The sequence below is a fragment of the Propithecus coquereli genome, unplaced genomic scaffold, assembly GCF_000956105.1.
Source record: "Propithecus coquereli isolate 6110/MARCELLA unplaced genomic scaffold, Pcoq_1.0 Scaffold27, whole genome shotgun sequence".
NCBI lineage: Eukaryota > Metazoa > Chordata > Mammalia > Primates > Indriidae > Propithecus > Propithecus coquereli.
In genome coordinates, this window is record NW_012148285.1 from 2,529,071 (window position 1) to 2,549,439 (window position 20,369).

The 20,369-nt window shown below is 46.6% G+C and overlaps 1 protein-coding gene across 2 annotated transcripts in view; it reads right to left on the bottom strand.

Moving 5' to 3' along the window:
• Nucleotides 1–442: 442 nt before the first annotated feature.
• ADCY9 (adenylate cyclase 9) overlaps nucleotides 443–20,369 on the bottom strand; it is a 111,523-nt gene continuing 91,596 nt past the window's right edge. Inside the window, exons 6-11 of one of the 2 annotated variants that reach the window (XM_012647818.1) lie at nucleotides 18,813–18,915; nucleotides 14,500–14,708; nucleotides 11,619–11,778; nucleotides 10,272–10,420; nucleotides 8,073–8,114; nucleotides 443–2,453 (exon numbers count right to left, since the gene is read on the bottom strand). In XM_012647818.1, coding sequence (XP_012503272.1) covers nucleotides 1,262–2,453; nucleotides 8,073–8,114; nucleotides 10,272–10,420; nucleotides 11,619–11,778; nucleotides 14,500–14,708; nucleotides 18,813–18,915 — 1,855 coding nt within the window. In that variant the 3' untranslated portion in view covers nucleotides 443–1,261. The remainder of the gene's footprint in view (nucleotides 2,454–8,072; nucleotides 8,115–10,271; nucleotides 10,421–11,618; nucleotides 11,779–14,499; nucleotides 14,709–18,812; nucleotides 18,916–20,369) is intronic. The other variant, XM_012647817.1, reaches the window with a different exon arrangement.

Genomic DNA, 20,369 nt, shown 5'->3' on the forward strand with positions numbered 1-20,369 from the left:
TCTGTCCCTAAGTACAGTGTAAGGACACCACCTCAAGACGCTGGGATTAGCTCACAAGACTAAATCCTGCCACAAATAGGCCCTGTGCAGTCCGAGAGTGGGAGAGAAGGGAGAAACTTCCCAAATCTGTGGAAGCCAGGACAGTGTGGCGCTGCCCGCCCAGCCAGGTTTCCATCCGGAGCTCCACAGGGAACAGCCCTGGAGATGGGAGGGGCAGCTGGGGAGCTTCCCCCAGCCCTAGAACTGCACTGGACGTGGCTCCGGATCCCACTTGTCCCCTCTTAGGGGGAGGTGGCCCCAGGTGGCCGAAACACTAAGGGACATCTTGTCATCATCCTGTGAACTGCCCCACCCCATAGGCTATTTCCCTCCACCCAAAAAACCCAGCACCCCCTTCCCACACACACACTGCCTGATAAATAAATAAATAAATAAAGGCAACCCTCTGACGCTTATTTGGAGTTTCCCCCTCAGACGTGTCAGCTTCCAAGACAAACACCCTCACCCTCGACTGGCAGACCCCTCGGCGGAGGGTCAGGATGAACGGCTTTGAGATATCTGAGGCCTGGGTGCACAGGCTTTGTGCCCGGTGAGCATGTGTAATCTTGGCATGTGTGTGGCGAAACCCCTGAAGCCCTTCGGCGCAGGGAGCTCAGTGCACCCCCAGCCTGCAAAGGCCCAGGTGCCCGGGAAGGCATGGGTGCCCACACTCCCCTCTCGCATCCCCTCTCCGTGAATTACTGGCACTTTATATCAGATTCAGAAATGCAAGTATGTGCGTGTATGTGCTTACGTAGAAAGGTCAGGTAATTGGGAAACACTATTATGGATACAGAAAAAAATAAAAACATTGCATTAGCCACTCCCCTCCCCCCAAAAAAGTGTCTCGTGAGAAAAAACAATGAAAATGATATCTTAACTTCAGCTTTTGTTTTAAATGTCAAATAATACCCAAAGCAATGATTTCCACTGTGGCCTCTGTCCCTAGACTCCAGGCCAAGGCCAAGCCCTGAAGGCACTTGTTCTCCTCCACGTGCTGAACGGATACCCCAAGGGGGAGAGTGCAGGCAAGGGAGCAAAGGGAAGGAAATGGATGAAAATGAACCCTGAATAACTGTGATCCACACAGAAGTTAGGGCTGAAATGACCACATAACACCACGTCCAGGGATGGAAACTGTGGCGCTTAGAAAGCACAACAGCCAAATACAAATATTGTGTTTCGACGAACAGAGCACCTCGGGCAGCTTGCAGGTGCTGCCTCACACACTCTTTGAAACATTGAGCTTGGTGAGTTCATTGGCTTCTTCCATTCCCATTTCTTCACAGTCGTTTTTCTCTATGGCTTGGCCAAACCGAAACTTTTCTTCGGCTTTGATGGGCTCCTTCCAGGGTCTCTTGGAGGACAGGTGAGTGTCCTTGGCCTGCGTGCTGTTATCAGAGCCCAGAGACGTCTTGTCCGGATACTGGACAGAAGGCACCAGGTTGGCAATCTCGTCCGTGGGAGATCGTCCGATGCTGCCGTCCACCTGGACGCGGATGTCTGGGGAGATGGACAGCTGGTGCTGCGGCACGACCCCATTGTCCATGCACTTTGGGTAAAGATAGGTCTTCATCTGGCCCTTCCCCTTGACATTCACCGTCCCCCTGTAGTCAAAATCGTAGCCCATCTTGCTCAAGACGCGGTAACTCTCCTCACTCACCTGGATGCGACACTCGACGCCAGTGGTGTCCATCCTGCTGGCGATGTTGACAGTGTCCCCCCAGATGTCGTACAGCAGCTTGGTGGTGCCAATGACCCCAGCTGTGAGGGGCCCGTGGTTAAAGCCAACTCTGAGCTTAAAGTTGAACCACAGCATGTTGTTGTTGAAGTCGTCCACCACGCGCATCATCTCCTTGGCGAACTCGAACAGGATCTGCAGGTGCTCCTGTGGGTGGCTGCCATCCTGGGCCTGGGCAGTGTTCAGCCCTGACGCTGCCATGTATGTGGCCCCAATGGTCTTGATCTTCTCGATGCTGCTGTAGTCTGGCTTGCTCAGGAGCTCGTCAAAGTCCCCAATGAGCTCATTGAGCACCCGGTAGCACTCCTTGCCTCCTTCGTAGTTTTCCTCGTAGAACTCGCCAAAGTTGACGATGCTGGCGAAGATCACGCCTCCGCTGTCGTGGTTCTTGGAATAGGTCTGGGACACCTTCAGCTGCTCGGCCACATGGTAGGGGATTATGTTCCGCAGCAGCCAGTCGGCCTGGTCCCTCATGCTCTGGATCTTGGTGCGGTGAAGATCCGCTTCCACATCCCCGTGGTAGTGGAGGCGGTAGCTGACTTCGAATTCTCGGTTCAGGAACCAGACCAACAAGAGCAGGAGGAAGAAGACAAGAATCACCTCCTGGCTGATCAGGCTGGCTGCCCTCCCGAGGTCTCCTGGCAACGAGCTATTGCACGGATTCCTCTCGGAGCTGGAGAGCAAAGACATGAGAAAGGACATACTTTCTGAGTGTATCTTTGAAGGGAAAGGTTACAACTCAGTACTTGCAGGCTCTGAAACAGCCCAGCTAACCAGCATGCAAAGTTTCACTGAGTTCAAACCTTCCGCAACTTGAAGCCATAAAGCAGCCCGCCTCTGGTTTTGGCTGGCTGAAGACACAGAGAGATAATGACTGACTTTCGTAACTGATTTCTTTAATGAGTGCTTTGTAATTGCTTTTCTTTTTTCCCCCAGCAGTCTTTAGCTTCTTTTTAAGCTTTTTCCCTGTCTTTTCATTTTAAGAAATCTCAACATTATAGGAAAGTTACGAGTAAAACAAACACTCATACACCCTTACCCTGCACTCAACAACTGTTAATATTTTGCCACTTTGCTTTCTCTCTCTCACATACACACACGCGTTTTGCTGAATATTTTGAAAGTTGCTGACATGACACTTCAGTTCTAAATATTTTAGTACATATGTCCTAAGAATAAGGACATTTCTCTATATAACGACAATATCAGTATTATACCTGAGAAATTGAACATTCTCTGATATATTTGCTTCTTAGATTTCTAATCCAACAGACTTGTCACTTTACAAAGAACTTTTATAGGTGCTCTACTCTCTACCTATATAAAAGTTTGACAAAATGCCATCTCCCCTCACTCTGCGTTAGTTCTGTTTTGCCTGTGTCATAGAAGACAATTTTAACATTTTTAAAAAAGAATGTAAGTGTATACTTTTAAGAGTAATATACACACACTGTAAGAAACTCAAACGGTATAAACAACAGAAAACAAGTGTCTTTCCTCTGAGGTACCCGCTGTTGTAATTCTCTGTGGTTGCAGAGTGTTCCTGTACAGGGATGTCCTGTAATTTAACCAGATTACTCTCAGTGGACCGGGAGGCTGTGTCCAATTTTTCCTACCACAAACCATGCTGCAATGAATATTCCTCTACCCCATCTTTGTGTATATGGAATTGTTGAGTCATTTGAAATATTGCACATTTAGAATTTCATTAGAAATTTCCAAATTGCCCTTCTAAGAGGCTGAACAAGTTTTTATTCTCTCTGATAACTGAACCAGCTTTCAGGGGGGCTGTTCTCTAGCTTGATGGGAGCTTGATGGGAAATAGCTGTGGTCAGAGACTGCGGATGACTGGCGAGCAGCACAATCTCTTTCAAAGTTTGTTTCTTAAATATAATTTTTTTCCATTTAAAAATACTACAGACTCATCATAGAAAATTTGGGGGAAAAGTAGAAACAAAAAAAATAATTCATCCACCATCCCACCATCCAGAGGCAATCACTATTAACATTTGTTGAATTTCCTTCTAGTCTTTTTTTATTTTTTTTTTTTTACAACACTGTGATTATTCTGTTCATATGAATTTTGCACCCTGATGCATTTCTCAAGTGCACAGAGCAGGCTACTAGATTTTATGTAACAATGGGCTTGGTTACTACACATAAATATAATTATATATAAAATTGATGGATCCTCAGTTTCTATAGCTCCATGACAGAGAAAGCTCAATTTTTTTTTTTTTTTTGAGACAGAGTCTCACTGTGTTGCCCGGGCTAGAGTGCCGTGGCGTCATCCTAGCTCACAGCAACCTCAAACTCCTGGGCTCAAGCGATCCTCCTGCTTCAGCCTCCCGAGTAGCTGGGACTACAGGCATGCGCCACCATGCCTGGCTAATTTTTTCTATATATATTTTTAGTTGTCCAATTAATTTCTTTCTAATTTTAGTAGAGACGGGGTCTCACTCTTGCTCAGGCTGGTTTCGAACTCCTGAGCTCAAACAATCCACCCGCCTCGGCCTCCCAGAGAGCTAGGATTACAGGCGTGAGCCACCGCGCCCGGCCTGTCTTTTTTTCTTTTTTTTTGAGACAGGTCTTGCTCTGTTGCCCAGGCTGGAGTGTAGTGGCATGACCATAGTTCACTGTAACCTCAAACTCCTGGGCTCAGGCAATCTTCCTATCTCAGCCTCCCAAATAGCTGGGATTACAGGTATGTGCCACCATGCCTGGCTAATATTTCTTAGAGATGGGGTCTTGCTATGTTACCCAGGCTGGTCTAGAATGTGTGGCATCAAGTGATTCTCCCACTTCGGCCTCCCAAAGTGCTGGGATTACAGGCATGAACCACCATGCCCAGCCTCAATTCTTTAATCAAAGTGTTTAATAAATTTTACTCTTAATCGTGACTTAAGGATATTAAAAAATAATGAACTTGACCAATGTAGCCATCACAGCCCTCCATGAAGCACAGTTACAAAAGCCCTGGCTTTGGAGTAGAACACCTGGGCTTCATCTGGCTGGACCACGGTAGAGTCCTGGAACTGAGGGCAAGCCATGCCATCCTTCTGGGCCTCCACTTCCTCACACGTAAACTGTGAAGATGGACTAGAGTATGGCTACATTCCTTCTGGCTAAGATTCTGTGCAGAAAAGAGGTACCCGAGGCTGCCACCCTTAGAAACACCTGCCTGCAAGGGTGGCCCTCGGCTGGGGTCAGGGAGCTTGGATTTGGGGAGGGTTCCCACCATTCCTTGATAACAGCGCCTGTGCTGTTTGTACAATGAGTTTTATGCCGAAGACATGCTTTCCTTCTGGAAGTCTAGAATTTTGGCACATGTTAGGCAGAGGCTGCCTGCCTGACGAGCCCCTAATAAAACCCTGGACACCGAGTCGCTAATGAGCTTCCCTGGTAGGTAACACTCCACATACGCTGTCTCAGCTCATGGCTGGAGGAGTTAAGCACATCCTGTGGACTCTACTGGTCCAAGCTTCATCTCACGTACCTTTTCCCTTTGCTGATTTTACTTTCTGTCCTTTCGCTGTAATACATCACAGCCATGAATATGACAATGTGTTCAGTCCTTTAAGTCCACCTGGGGGTGGTCTTGGGGACCCGAACATAGGTTCCATGACTCAACGCTTATGAGCCAGGAACCAAAAAAGTCCTCTAGGGTAAGGCACCCCATGCTTCACTTACTTATTTTACTAATAAATGATAATACATATCATGAATCTCAAGTACTAAGCAAAATAACTATTTATGTTAGATGACCAAAACACATTTATGTCCAGCCCCTTAAGCCCTCTGGTTGGCTTTTAAATAGAGTAGAGAGAGAATCTAAAACAGGAGGAAGACTTCTCTTTTTGTGAGCACATCTCGTTGGGTTAGGAGTTGCTTGTGGTTTCTCAAAGTGGTGATACAGAGGAACAGCTCCCTGTGTAAGTAGATGTCACCAAGCTTTAACATCATCGCAATGGTATGATGAGGTATTTTAAATCTCTGTGGTAGGACTGGATGACTGTATCTGGATTTCCCCAATTGGTTATTGCTCTTGTAGCTTTTCCTGCTGTGCTGTAGCCGGGGCCAGCAGTAAGCCCTACTCTGGAGATGGGCACAAGCCAGTCCTCTCTGGCAGAGAGAACAGCAAAATGTGGGCTAGTGTGAGAAGGAAAGGGAAACAGATTACAGCATTGGCTTTTTACCTTTGTTTAAAGTGGAAAAAGTCCTAATCCATAGTATTTACGGTTAGTAGCCAAGGAGGCTGCCTTGCAACAGAGAATGTCTGTAACAAGCAGGTGAGAGAATTACTTCCAACCCACAGCCTGTATTTCTTATTCTAATACAGAAGGAACAAACGTGATGCTCCTATTCTCAAGTTTAAATAGCAAAAGTCAGTTTCAAAAAGAAGAATTTTATGTGACTAAATGCAAGAGTCAATTTATGACCACACACAGTTAGACGTTAAATCATAAGTGGAAGTTAGAGTAAAATATAGCATAATTGATTATCATGGAGAAGAGGGATTTAAGAATAGAGAAAACAAAGATCACTCTCAGTCCTAACCAGCTAAACACAGCATTTGTTTACATTTTGGTGTATTTCAGTGCCATTTACAGTCTACACCTAGGATGCGGTGAGGGAGAGGATGTCACCAGGAGGGGCCTGAGGGGGCTGGGGTGCTGGTAATGTTCTATTTCTTGGTCTGGGTGGTAGTTAAATGAGTGTGTTCACTAGTGAAAATTCAGTGAGCTAAACTCTTATGATCCAGGTATTTTTCTGTGCATATGTTATATGGCAATAAAATGTTAATTTAAAAAAAGATACTAGGTGTTTTGCTTTTAAATACTATAGTTGCAATCATCACTCATTATTATATCATAAATATTATATCTTATAATTTTTATATATGTAATTACTTAGTTGTAGCTATTTTAATAATATACAATTTCCCATAATGAAAAATGAAAATGTTTTCCATTATTTGCTACATTTTAATAGTTGTAGTATTTGGGTACATTTATCATAACAATTTCTTTATTATTGACAACTGAAGTTGCAATGGATTTTCAATATTATCAATCATTGTGATTGATATTTTTTGGCATGCAGCCTTTGCCATATACTGAATTATTTCCTCAGCAAATAAGCAAAAATGGAATTATTAGGTTGAAAGCTATGAACATTTTTATGACTGTTTTTTACAGATCGCCACGTTACTTTCCAAAACTATTGCAATGTTCTGAGAAGTAATGAGGCATGGCAGGAAGAACACGGCCTGGGAGTGAGGGAGGCCAGGGTCTAAACTCTGCCAAGGACGAGCTGTGTGACCACAAGCAGGTTCCTTAACTTCTCTAAGCCTTGGCTTCATCATCTGGAAAACAGGGACAAAGTCACCTAATAAGCCAGGTTATTGTGAGGATTAAATAAACTTATATTTTAAATGCCTGGTAGCCAACAAAAAAATTAACCACAATTTATGAATATACTACACCCTTGCCTGCACTGGGCATTCATGTTATAACTTTTTGAAACTCCAATTTAAAAGCCCAAAAAAATACCATTCCAATTAGAGACTAGTCAGAGAACAAAAGAACAAAGGAACTGTGTGGTTATGTGAATGTGCAGCGACACCGTGCACACATCCACACTTGTCTTCTACCCACATTTCCTCTTTTGTGAATTTTTTGGTTTCTGTCCTTTATGCAGGTCTTAATTTGCTCCTTTAAATAATAGTCCCACAAATATTTTTCTGTTTGCCTTGATTTCCTCTCCCTTTTTAATTTATTAGTCAGTCTTTTCTTTGTGGTTCTATTTTTTATTTGTAAAACTGGAAAGTTCTGTCTTAGAAGCTTGAAAACTATCTCATTTTAATTTTTTCTAGATTTTATACACTTTAATTTTTATTTTTGACTCTTTTAAGATTTTTAGAATTTATGTTGATGTTTACAGTAAAGCAAGGTTCTAACATTTATTATTTCAAAGTTACAGTCAGTTATTTAAAAATATTTTAGGAAATAACTATTTTTCTTTGATTTGTGAGATGTCTTTTGTAACATCCCAAAGTATTACATGAAATTACACCAACTCCAATATATGTCTAAATAATCATCTTATTTTCCCAATTAAATATTATAACTATGATCTGATATTTCAACAAGTAGGTATTTTCCACTTCCTCTTTTAAGAATGTATGTATTGTTCATTTTATTTAAGATACGACTGCTTTCAGGAAGCTTAGAAACAAGTAGGAGTAGCACAGTCACTCACGTATTTAGATATAGGTACATCAGAAGTTTACCTGAAATTCTGTACTGCATCAAGGGGTGACGTTACTATGGAACTGAAATTAAAACACAGAAAAACATCATTATAAAAAGCAAAGACAGAATTCTAGAAAGCAACCTGAGAAGAGCTTAAACAAACAACTTTCCTTTTTTAGACATGATGGCACTGTTGTCATCATGCATGCACGCTCACCTCTCCTTCCACATCTTCGTTCCTTGATGCTGGAGACAGTCCTTAGAAGAGCCCCCTGCTCCTTTGCAGAAGCTGAGGTTGTACCTCTGCTTACCACTCACACACTCCCTGCCTGGCTGGGCACAGCTACGCTGAGGGGGTGGGGGCTCCATGTAGGTAAGAGGACCCTGTGCGGGTGAAGGAGTCCTGGGCCAGGGGAGCTCCCACCACCAGCCCGGCCCTGAGAGCTGCTACCTGAACTCTCGGTGAAAGGGCAACAGAGGGTCCCTCACCCCTCTGGCTCTCTAGATCCGGGTGGAAAGTCCCCACGGCCGTGACCAAATGACACTCTGAATGGCCAATGATGTATTTGTGATGGAGCTAAAAGGTTAAAGGCCGATTGTTGCATTTCATCCTCTCGGTAAAGAGCTTCATAATGACCGTGATTCCAGATGGCCGTACCTTCACAACGATGAAAGTATGCTTTATTTTGCTTAAAGTAATTTAACTATTCTTTATAGTTTCCTTTCAAATACTGAATGACGGTTCTACTTTAAATTCCCTTTTTGATCTTAATGTGCAGGGAATTTGAATATCTTTCATATCGTTATTATCTTATTAAGTAAATTGAGGAAGGAGACTTAGTCTGTCCGTTACTGACCACTGCTTTAATACTCAAGGATACCTATGACTATTACATTTCATATTGCTGAGAGGACAACACGTTGGATCATTTTGTGCTTTTGAATTCACTAAAGTAACAGTAATGCTACTCCTAGGGGGCATCTTGGAAATTTTAAGGGTCCCTTTGATTGTCATAATAATTTAGGGAGTTGGAATGTTAGCTGTCCTGCAGAGCACAATAAAAAAAATGTCCCATGGAACTTCAAAATATCCTGCTTGCCTAAACCCTCTGTAATTGTAAATAGGTGGATCCTCAATACATGTTAACAGTGAAACATTTATAAGCAGTTCCAGAAAAAGCCCAATATTTAGGAGAAGTTTGTTATACAAATGGAAGCTTAATGGATTTAAGATATCATGAAATATCTGAATAAATTGTTCACTGTAGGCATCCTGCTATCCAAGGTATTATTGTATTTCCAACTACATATTTAGTTGAAAAAGCTTAAAAGCCCCAAAACCAGTTGGAAATGAACAACAATTTAACACTCATTTAACAAAGTAGGATCCAAACAAACATTATTCAATTAGTATTACTAGAACATGTGAAAGATCTCACTGGATCTCGCTAACAGAGGCTATTTCAAATACAGCACCTATCACTGCTATCCTGTGTATTTTTAGTATTTGTAACACAACGATGGGAACTGCTCCTGTCCCGTCGGGAGGTCTACCACCCCAACTCCTGGTTCTTTGTCCACACCATCCTCTATTCCTCGGCACCCATCAGTGCTATGGTTTCGAGGCCATTCTGAGTACCAGCAACTGAGCTACTCCTCAGTATGTGGAGGGATTTCGAGATAAGCGATATATGTGCAGTGACTGGTCATTATTCCTATGACTCGAGTCATAGTATGGGGAATTGTTTTGACACAGACTTGTAAATAAGGCCCAGGTCACTTGCAAGATCATCCCATGTCTTCACTTCCTCTCCTTCCACAATCTGGAGCCTGTCTTGGTACCTGAGCCCTACTTCAATAGGTCAGAACTAGTGGCTTCCTCATTTTCACCTCTACTCTTTCATCCTCTTGACTGTCTTCCATGAAACGCTTCAGGTCTTACTTTCTTAGATTCCAACTCATGTAACTGCTGTATTACATCTTCCAAGGGTGTCTATATTCAAATATATAGTATGTTGTTATAAATGATTTTCTTTTTCTTTCTTTTGCATATTACTCTTAGGGCGTCTTACTAACTTTTTGACATGATGTGTGTTGAAAGTTATTTTGGGCCATGATGGTAAACAACTGCTGTTGGGGAGGGTGGTGTCAGTGCCAATGTGCAAACTCAGCCAGGCCTGAGCCTGGCAACATGCCCCGGTGTCCAGGGTGTCTGGCATGCAGTGCAGGTTGCGTACCTGTCTGGGCACAGGGAGACGTAGAGCAGAAGCAGCGGCCCAGCCCCGACGACAGTGGCAAGGGAGGACCTCATCCAGGAGCTGAGCTGGCAGAAGTTACAGTAGTGCACCACGGCGATCAGTGTGGCCGAGCCAGTGAACATGGGGAACTGAAAGAGGTACAGAGTTAGCAATGGCCACCCTGCTTCCCACTGCACTCCACCTGGGCTCTACCTGAGACTTCAGAAGCATTTGCCACTCACCTGTATTTCTGCTTAATATAAAAATACCGCTCATACAACGAAATGGTTTATCTACCTGCAATAATTCTTTCCTTTGGCTAGCCAGCAGTCTCAAGGACAGATCAAACCCCTTTAGGTTCATTATCCAGAGGGTTAGGTTACAAGTGCATGCTAGTACTAACACTCTTCTCCAGGTGTGTGAAAATGGCACTTTTGTTCTGGTGGGAAGGAAGCCTGCCCCATTTGAGAACTACCACCTTCAAAAAGCTTTTCCTTTGGGCACCTACCCACTACCCACTGAAATATAATTTGGTGCTAAAGTACCGAGTGCAGTCCACCTGCCCTGGTAGCTGATGTTACACTCACTTGCACCAAAAATACAAGCTTCCACAACAGCATTGGTTCGCTCTTGAGTTTACCTCAAAAGGTCCTTTCCTGATCAACAGCAGCTGATCCAGGTGCAAGTCGATTATTTCGCCAATTCTTCTCTCTTTTTTTTTTTGTTTTGAAAGTCTTGCTTTGTCACTCCAGGTAAAGTGCAGTGGCATCATCATAGCTCCCTGCAACCTCAAACTCCTGGGCTCAAGTGATCCTCCTGCTTCAGCCTCCTAAGTAGATGGGACTACAAGCACATGCCACCATACCTGGCTGATTTTTGTTTTTTCTATTTTTAGTAGACAGAGGGTCTCGCTCTTGCTCAGGCTAGTCTCAAACTCCTGGTCTCAAACGATCCTTCTGCCTCAGCCTCCCAGAGTGCTAGGATTTCTGCCAATTCTGCAGACTGGCACATTATCATTTATTGTCTAAAAATGTGGGACAGACGCTTGTTTGTAAAGCATGAAGGAAAAGAACTGATTTGAAATTTGGTGAGGACCAGTGACACTGAAGAGGACTTGTGCCCACTGGGGAGTCTTTGCAGCCTGGCCAACAACAGGGCATGAGCACCTGGGCAGGCCTGTGCCAAATTATCTTCTAAAAATACAGGCTCAAGGTAGTACCAGAGTTTGTATGTCTTTAAGGGCCTATTTTTAAATTGCTGTCTCAAGTAACAGCTTATTTTAAAAGAGAGAGAGAGATTTGAAAATCCAGAAGAATGTGGAAATAAAATTGCCATGTCTTTACTTACGTGTATGTTTGTTTCAAACTCGGAGGTGACATGCGAGTAGACGGCGAGTGCTGGCAGCGAAACCAGGATGGCCCCAATGCAGTGGCGTGGAAGCCAGCCAGCAATCCACTCCAGCAGGCGCTTTGTGCAAGCCATGACGTCCTCCAGGAAAAACACCATCCTGTCGGGGAAGGTCTGGGGTGGGTCTCTGCCAGGGAACGTAGGGACAGGTCCCCCTTAACTTTCCCCCATGCTGCTGTCGCTGCCCTGGGGCGGGCATGGGAGCAGGCAGAGTCCCCGCTTCCCTCACTTTTAGTAGGAGACAAGGAAACTGGGCTCACTCAGCTGCAGTGCATTGACAGCTTTGGTTGCGTGTGGCCACGGCAAAGAAATACCAACTCTCTGGCCATTTCCCACACTGGTGCAGGCACAGTCCGACCCTTTTAGGATTCTGGGCAGCTCTGGCTTCTTGATATTTAAAGGATAGCGAAGGCCTTGGACTATTTCCAAGAATAACCACAAATATGCTTAAAGGCAGAATACAGAGGCCCTATGAGGAGGGACAGAGGGAACTGAGTCCCCAGCCAGGAACAGGGGAAACTGGGGGGCCTTTCGCGATGGTCCCTGAGCCTGCAGAGGTCCAAGGACGACACCAACTGCCCTCATGCTTGGCTGGGGCTGCAGTGGAGGAACGAAACCCAGAGCTGCGGTGCGGGAAGCTTTCTGGAAGAGGCAGTTGAGACCCCGGGCCAGGCTGAGAACGCAGCACAACTGGTTTCCCTGGGGATCCTACGTATTCCACAGCGCAGATTCTTATTGATCTAGGATCCCAATTATGGTCCTCAGAGGGGCCAGAGAAAATCTTTCAGGGTTCTGACTTCTCCTAGGCCTTGATTCCTGGTAAACTGAACTAAATCCCACCAAATGCTCATGCAGGAGCACACTGGCCCCCTCATTCATGGGACGCCTGCAGAGCAAGTTGGTGCCACTGGGCCCAGCACAGCACACCCGCAGCCCTCATGGTCTCTCAACCCGGGCTAGCCTCGATCCTTCAGAACCGGGTCTGCAAGAACAGGGAATAGTGGTTGAAGAAAAGGGTGTGGAGATGCTGCTCGCCTCAGAGCCATTAAGTGGCTGCACGCTCCCGTATTGGAGGGGAACCCGGGGTGGGCTAGGGAGGGTGGACGTGGAGGGAGTGACTGCAAATGGGGATGGGTTTCCTTTTGGGGAGATAGAAATATCCTAAAATTATATTGTGGTGATGTTTGTACAACTCTGTAAAGTTACTAAAAATCATGGAGTTGTACACTTGAATGAGTTTACTGTATGTAAATTAAATCACAATAAAGCTAATTAAAAAAAAGAAAAGAAAAGGGAAAAACCCAAATAGACCAGGGGCAGGGGCTTGAGGATGTCTTGGTTTGGGTTCCCTGGAAGCAGACCCTGGGAAGGACTTGCCTTGTGAGCAGTTCCTCGGGGAGTGGGTCCTGAGAGCTGGTTGGTGGCGGACGGGGTGGGGAGGAATCTGGCAGGGCTGTTCGAGGGGGAGGGTCACCTGCTGTGGGCGTGGGGCGTGATCATGGGGGGAATTTGGGGAGATGGTGAAGATTACACCTTAGGATGTTGTGGCAGCCGGAGAAAGGTCTTGGGAGCCACAGGGGCCCTTGGGCAGGAGGTGTGGGAGGGAGGAGGCAGGTATTCCAGCCGAGAGGGGGAGAAACTAGCGTTTGGAAGCCTCAGGGCCAGACCCAAAGCCATTTTTGTCTATGTCAGGATGTAGGGTAAGAGTAGCAGAAACTCAAGGTCAGGGTCTGTCCCCTCATTTCTATTTTACCCCCAGCTCCTGGGGGCAATGCCAGTGGGACTCTGCTAGGCTGACAGGCATCCTGTTGAGAATGACAGGGCTGGATAAGGTGGTCGTGGCACCCAGGAGGTGGGTAACAGGTGGCAGTCTGCCTGCACTGGTTGAGGGTTCCAGGCTGGTCCCACGGGCCCAGCTTTCCCAAGAGGCACCCGCGGTCCACTCGGATCCTCTTTTTAAAAACAGGTTGTCTTTTTCTTATTGGGCTGCATGGGTTCTTCATACAATATTCTAGATAGTAGACTCTTGTCAGATCTGACCTGCAAATATTTCCTCCCATTCTGTGGGTTCTCTTTGCTTTCTTCTTCTTCTTCCTTTTTTTTTTTTTTTTGAGAAAAGGTCTCACTCCGTTGCCCTGGCTGGAGTGCAGAGGCATCATCACAGCTAATTGCAACCTCAAACCCCTGGCCTCCCAAACTGCTGGGATTACAGGCGTGAGCCACCATGCCCAGCCTCTCTTGACTTTCTTGGTGGTGTTCTTTGCAGCACAAAGTTTTAGATTTTGATGAAGTCAAACTTACCTACCTTTCCTTTTGTTGCTTGTGCTCTTCGTGTCGTATCTAAGAGACCACCGCCCAATCTGAGCTCATGAAGATTCACATCTGTGGTTTCCTCTGAGGTTTGTGGTTTGGCTCTCACACGTGGAAGCAGCACCCACTGACCCACTGGCTGCCTGTCACTTGCACCCTGCACACCTCTTGTCCTCTCCTTCCTCCCTTTCCCACTTCCTGTCTCCCCACTTTCTCCTTTTAAGTCTCTAATCCTGGAGATGCAGGGACCAGCGGCAGTAGTTGGGGTTGCAGGGGCCCACAGGTCCCCTCCTGTGCCTGGACCAGCATCTGGGAGGGAGGGCGCTGTGATGCAGGGCTTGGGTGGGGAGGAAATGAGGGCCTGTCTCCAGAAACAAGCTGGGAGGGACAGCTGTCTTCCCACCAGTGTGTGCACTGCGGTTGGACTATTTGGCCATAATCTGTCATGCCAGAAGAGGGAGCTACAGGCTAAGAGCTGGAGAGCACCCCGCACCCTGCGCTGGCGCTTTACCTGATGGACACCACGAGGCACAGCACCTCCAGCAGCAGGGCTGCCCCGAAGACCGCCAGGGCGGCAGGTGGGGGAGGCGTGGTAGCAGCCCCGTACTTCAGGAAGCAGGTGATGGAGAGAATGAGAAACACAGTTGTTGACAAGAACACATCCAGAAGGGAGCTGAAGGTGGCACTGGCAAATGTCTTCACAGGGGAATTCTTTATAACCTGTGTGGGGCAGGAGGGGAACCGAATGACTGGAAGCAGCCTCGGGTGGCCACGGAGCATAATTCAGACAGAAAAACGCCAACATCTGCTGAGTGCTTGCCTACTCCGGACCTCCTGGGTGACAGGGTTTTAGGCGGGCCACTCCTTGCTATAACCCCACTTGACAATGAAGAAACAGGCACAGAGAAGTTAAGAAACTTGCCCAGGGTCACACAGCAACTGATTACAAACCAGTAGTTCTCACAGATACACTGTATATTTAGCCTGAAAGATGAGTGACTGACTGGCAATGTTAATGACTCTGCATCTGTAAAGGTATCGCATGGATACAAAGTGCTGGAAGCTTCCATCAAATGGCTGGGTCCCAGGTTCAGAGTGGTGTGTCAAGTACGATACAGAGGCGTGCACATGCTGTTAGGGAATGAAAGAGGGAGGCAATGATGCTAACTTGTCCAAGAGAAGACTGGGTCCAGGCCCCGTGTGGGTTCTGTAGGGCACAATCTGCATCAATGCTTACAACAGCCCACAGGGAAGGAAACACTATGATCTTGGCATAGAGATGGGGAGGCCAAGGCGAGGTGGCCGCCCCAAGGTCATATAAGGAGCCAGGCCAGGACTCAGCCCTGACAAGCTGACGCCCAGGTGCTCCCCTAACCTCTGTCTGGGAGCCTCTCAAGGTGAAGGCGTGGACCCAAAGGCAGGGGCTATAGTTGGGAGAAAGAGATGCAAACTATTTAAGTTGCTTTCCATCTGGCAACCAGCAAGAGACAACGGATGTCAGCTCGGCCTCCCAGCTGGGCTCAGGCTGGATGCAGGGTACAGAAAGGCCCTATAATGCATCTTTGGTCTGGTGCATGTTCCTTTCAGGACAAATTGGCTCTCGGAGACTCGGCTGCACCCCGGGTCCCAGGAACTGGGTGGCAGGGGAGAAAGGTGAACCTGCGCTGTGGGGCAAAGGCCACCAGTCAGCCCCACGTCAGGCCTGGACCCTTCCAGGGCAACCTGGGGACAGTGTTTGGTTTCAGATTCCCCCAAGAAACTTGGAAGCTCTGGAGGTGTCCCTGTGTCCCAGAGGGTCAGTCTGGCCCTAACCTCTGGAATCCCCTCAGAAGGGCTGAAAATTTTGGAGGCGATGCTGCCCACACTGACCCATCTCAGCTGAGGCACATGCACGTCCCCTCTCTCTCTGGGGCTCCATCTAGCGCCCCAGGGAATAGCAGGGCTCACTGCAGCTTGCTGGCATTGGTATCAGACAGGGGGAGCCCATAGCCCGCGGCACTGCTCCAGCAGCTGAACAGTGTGGGGGAAGCTTTGCTTCTACCTGAACCCTGAGGTTTCCCGACTTCCCCAGTTTTTGACGTGGGTTGGCTAAAGCTCACACTTCAGGTATTCTGAAAACTATTGCACAGAGACTTCTGTTGCAATAGCTGATGTCATAGGGTTTGATACATATGACCTAAGAGGACCCCCGACACCGCTGGGATTCCAGGTGGCAGGCTCATCTAGCATCCGTGGACCAAGACACATACACCACCGCGGATCACTGAGTGTTGGAGCCAGGGCAGGGTGGGGAGGTGCCCTTGGAGACGGTTTCCACCTGGGCCAGTGCCCTTTCCGGGAGCCCACATCTCCTGCCTTCCAGGTCCAACGGGCTCAGTCCAGTTCCCATCCTGCTTGGAGAGCTGCTGCCTCCCTCTGCGGAACAGCCCCCTCCCTAGACTCTGGCCAAGGCCCCTCCTGCACCTCCTTCCTCCTCCTCTGCTGTCTCTCCTGCTTGCCCTACAGCCCTGGGTTGGTGCCTCCCAGAGACAACTGCCTTGGCCCCCTTCTCTCCTCTCTGCACGTTCTACCTGGGGCCACCTCAGGGAACCGTGTTCCCTCAGCAACCCTCTCCTCCTAGGGCTTCATCCACTCCACTCCCCTTACTGCCTGCATCCAGTCAGCTCTGGGCACGGGTCTTATCCCGTCCTTGGGCACAGGCTTTGCATTGGAGCTGTCTGGGTTCAAAGCTCCACCACGACTGGCTACGACATCTGTGCACGTCACCTAACCTACCTGTGCCTCAGTCTCCTTATCTGAAACCAGGGATAAAATTGGCACCTGCACCTGGTGGGAGGTGGTGATGCTCACCTAAGAAACACCCATGGGGAGTGTTCAGCACAGCGAGAGCCCAAACATAGGGGCCAGCTGAGAAGTGCCCCATGACCCCAAGTCTCTCCTTTCCTCTCCACCCTGACCCTGCATTGGACAGCTTTGGACCTGTCCTGGCTTTTGGTAACAGTGTCCCACCTGTTGCATGGCCTCCTGTCTTGCCCACTCTCCACCACCTTCCCCAACTCAGCCTTGAGATCTCTATAAAAACAGTATGATGGTGCCACCTCCTGTTCTGGACCCTTCAACAACTCCCGCTGGCCTTCAGCATAATGTCCACAGCATGGCAGCCACAATCTGGTCCCTGCCCACCTCCTGCCTCTCCCACCCTACCCTGCACAAGGAAGCACCTGCAACTTCCTGGATGCATCAGACTCTTTTGTATCTCTAAAGTTTGTGGACACCGGACCCTCTTTCCAGAATGTTCCCTCCCACATTTGGTTAATTCCTAGTCCTCCCACTAAAGCAGGCTCAGGAGTTACCGCCCTCTGAGCCCTCAATCTGGTGTCGGGGCTCGCTGTGTGCTTGAAGGGCATTACCAGACCTCTGGCTCTGGACTATCAAATCTGTCCATTTACTGCTCCCTATCAGGCTGTGTCTCTCATCTCTACATCCCAGCACCGGGAGCAGCACCTGCTAAACATCTGGGGCCTGGAGGAATGGACGGTAAAGGTGCCTTCTCCTCGGGAGGCTCAGCAGCATGGCGCCAGGAGCAGTCGGGACGCCTGGCTTGGAAGACAGACACCTGGTGTCCAGCCTCGCTAGAGGACTGTGGGCCACCTACTCAGCCTTTCTTAGCCTTGGCTTTCTCTTTGGTAAAATAGGGATAATCATAAGCTTCCACAAAGGGCTGTTGTGAGGATTAAGGGAGATAACGTTTTGCCGTACAGGCCAGCAACCAACCAATTCACAAGTCCAGTGGAGGAGCTGTGCCCGGGATACTAACGGATATTTACTGTCCCTTGGAGGCTAACAGAAGGAGGCACCTCCAGCCCAAGGCATGAACTGGATCTATCTGTTTCACCACGATCTCTCTAGAGCCTAGGCCAGTGCCTGTACACAACAGACATTTAATAAAGATCTGCCAAATGAACAAATGGAATTTGAAGAAGAGATTCTTTTGGTCCTAGGATTGGGAAGGTCTGCATTTTTGACCTGGGAACATGCAAAGAGGTCAGGTTTGGGCCCAGAGGAAAGAAGGCAGGAATCTGGCTGCTCAGAATTCAAACCAGGCTCCAGGTTCTTGTATTTATTCCTTTCAAAAAACCCCTACTCAGCACATATAGGTGTGGGGCCCATGCTAGATGCTGGGTGGAGGGGACGAAAGATGAAGTCCTGCCCTGTGGAGTGAGAGTCTAGGAAGGGAGGCATATGATTCAAGACTCACACCAGTAAAGATTCCAAAATGAGGTGCACAAAGAAGAGAAAGTACACAGGGGAAGTAAAATCCAGTCTGGGGTCAGGGAGAGTTTCTTAGAAGAAATGATGTTTGGGCTGAGAGTTCAAGGACAACAAAGGTCAAGGTGATGCAGTGGGAGAAGGTCAAGGAGCCAGAGTTTTACAGAAAGAGGTAAAAGCCTCCTGTGTTACTGGCCCATTTCAGGGGCGAAGAAACCAGATAACAAGTGGAGAAGTCTCACTCAAGAACCCAGGATAGGTGTGGCAGGGGGTCCCTTCTGGGACAGGTAGCTGGGCCTTCCAGGGCTGGGGACAGCCACAGGGGCCAAGAGATGCAGCTGCAGCAGAAAGGGTCTGGTTATTATGAGGCTGGGCTTTAAGACAAAGGACACAGAAAAGCTTTTTTCTCTCTTGAAAAGATAAATTCACATATAGTTGCAATTTAGTGTTTGCAGATTGTATAAATCAGTATTAGTCTCCATTTTCCCATCACTTGCTAAACCACCTAGTGGGAACTACTAATTTCTTTAGTAACATTACAAGGAAAAAACGCACCTCCTCTTGATAGCTAGTCCTGTAGGATCGCTCCAGCTCCTGATCCAGGAAGTTCAGGCTGAACTGATTAATGGGCGGCTTAAAAAAATAATCTTTCATCAGGCTAGAAGACACAATAAATGCAATCGATCAACATCCAAGCACAATCACTGTAATTATTTTATCAGATCATGATTAACTACCAAATGCCACTCATCAGGGACATTACAACAGCTGCATCTGAGTCACTGTATAATAGATGTTCCACTGCCCCTTTTAAAACATCTCTGGAAAGAGTTCCTAAACATAATTGCATTTCATGTCTCATCTCCATTAAAGAATGACCATCCACCAAGACTATTAGAACCCTGCTTTTGAAAACATATTCCTAATATCTAGGATTAGAAGAAGATGAAGGCAGGTTTTTTGTTCTGTGGAACGATCTTTTCTGAAGAGCCAGCAGATCCTTGTACCGAGAGCACTTGTATTGATTTGGAGGCTTCAAATGAAAACACAATTCAGAGCCGGCTGTCCTGTCATTCAGAGTACTGACAGTAATTGCCACCATAAAAAATAACAGGTTGTTATCACAAAATTGTGTTTATAGTTAGGGTAATTTTGGTGCTATTGTCACATATGCAGATTGTGCGTGAAACCTGAAAAATGATACCGTTCAATGATGTTAATAGCAGAGAAGTCAAACCTGCTTTACATGACTCTCATTCTTTTATGAATTGCCAGCAAGTAGTAATATCCTTTTTATACTGCAGAAAAATTATGATAAATTTAGGGGACCGTTAACATGATTTCTGTAGGTGAATTTAGCCACAAAATATAGTTACTTTCCCTCATGTAGTAACTATTAGAATTAAATCAGATAAAATATGTAAAGTGCCTAGCACGTGCCCGACACAAAGTAGGGCTTACCATATGTATACTCCTTCCTTTCCTTGTAGCATAGTGGACTCTCTTTTCTGTGACAAGTGTGCACTAACTTCCTATGTTCTCAGACTCAGGAGAGAGAAAATTCTGTCTCCTAATGTTAACCCCTTCCCCTCTCTTATACTCAGAAAGTATGAACAAAGGAAAAAACAACAAAGTAGCCGTAAGAAGAATATGTAACGGCCACATTAGCAGGCGAGTGGCAGAATCAACACCACTATAAGGTGTGCCGCTCCTTTTAAATTAATATTGGGAGGTTCCACTTCTAGGAATGGAAGATAGCTCCTTTTGGACTAATCCTCTCACAGATAGAAACTATAAACTCTAGACAAAATATAAAACAACTCCTGGAAGGTACTGGAAAGTGACCAAAGCAGGTAACTCCTAGAGCAGCTATTAAAAGAAAAATAATGCAAAGCGGTATGGGTAAAAAGCCAATAAACATATTAAAACGAAATTAAAAGGCAGAGTGTCAGAATGGATAAAAAAGTAGGACCCTGAAAGATGCACTTCAAATATGAAGACACAGATATGTCAAAAGTAAAAAAAAAAAAAAGAAAAGCAAACAGTAAACAAAAGAAGGATAGAGTGGCTATATTAATATCAGATAAAGCAGTCTCCAAGACAATGAGCATC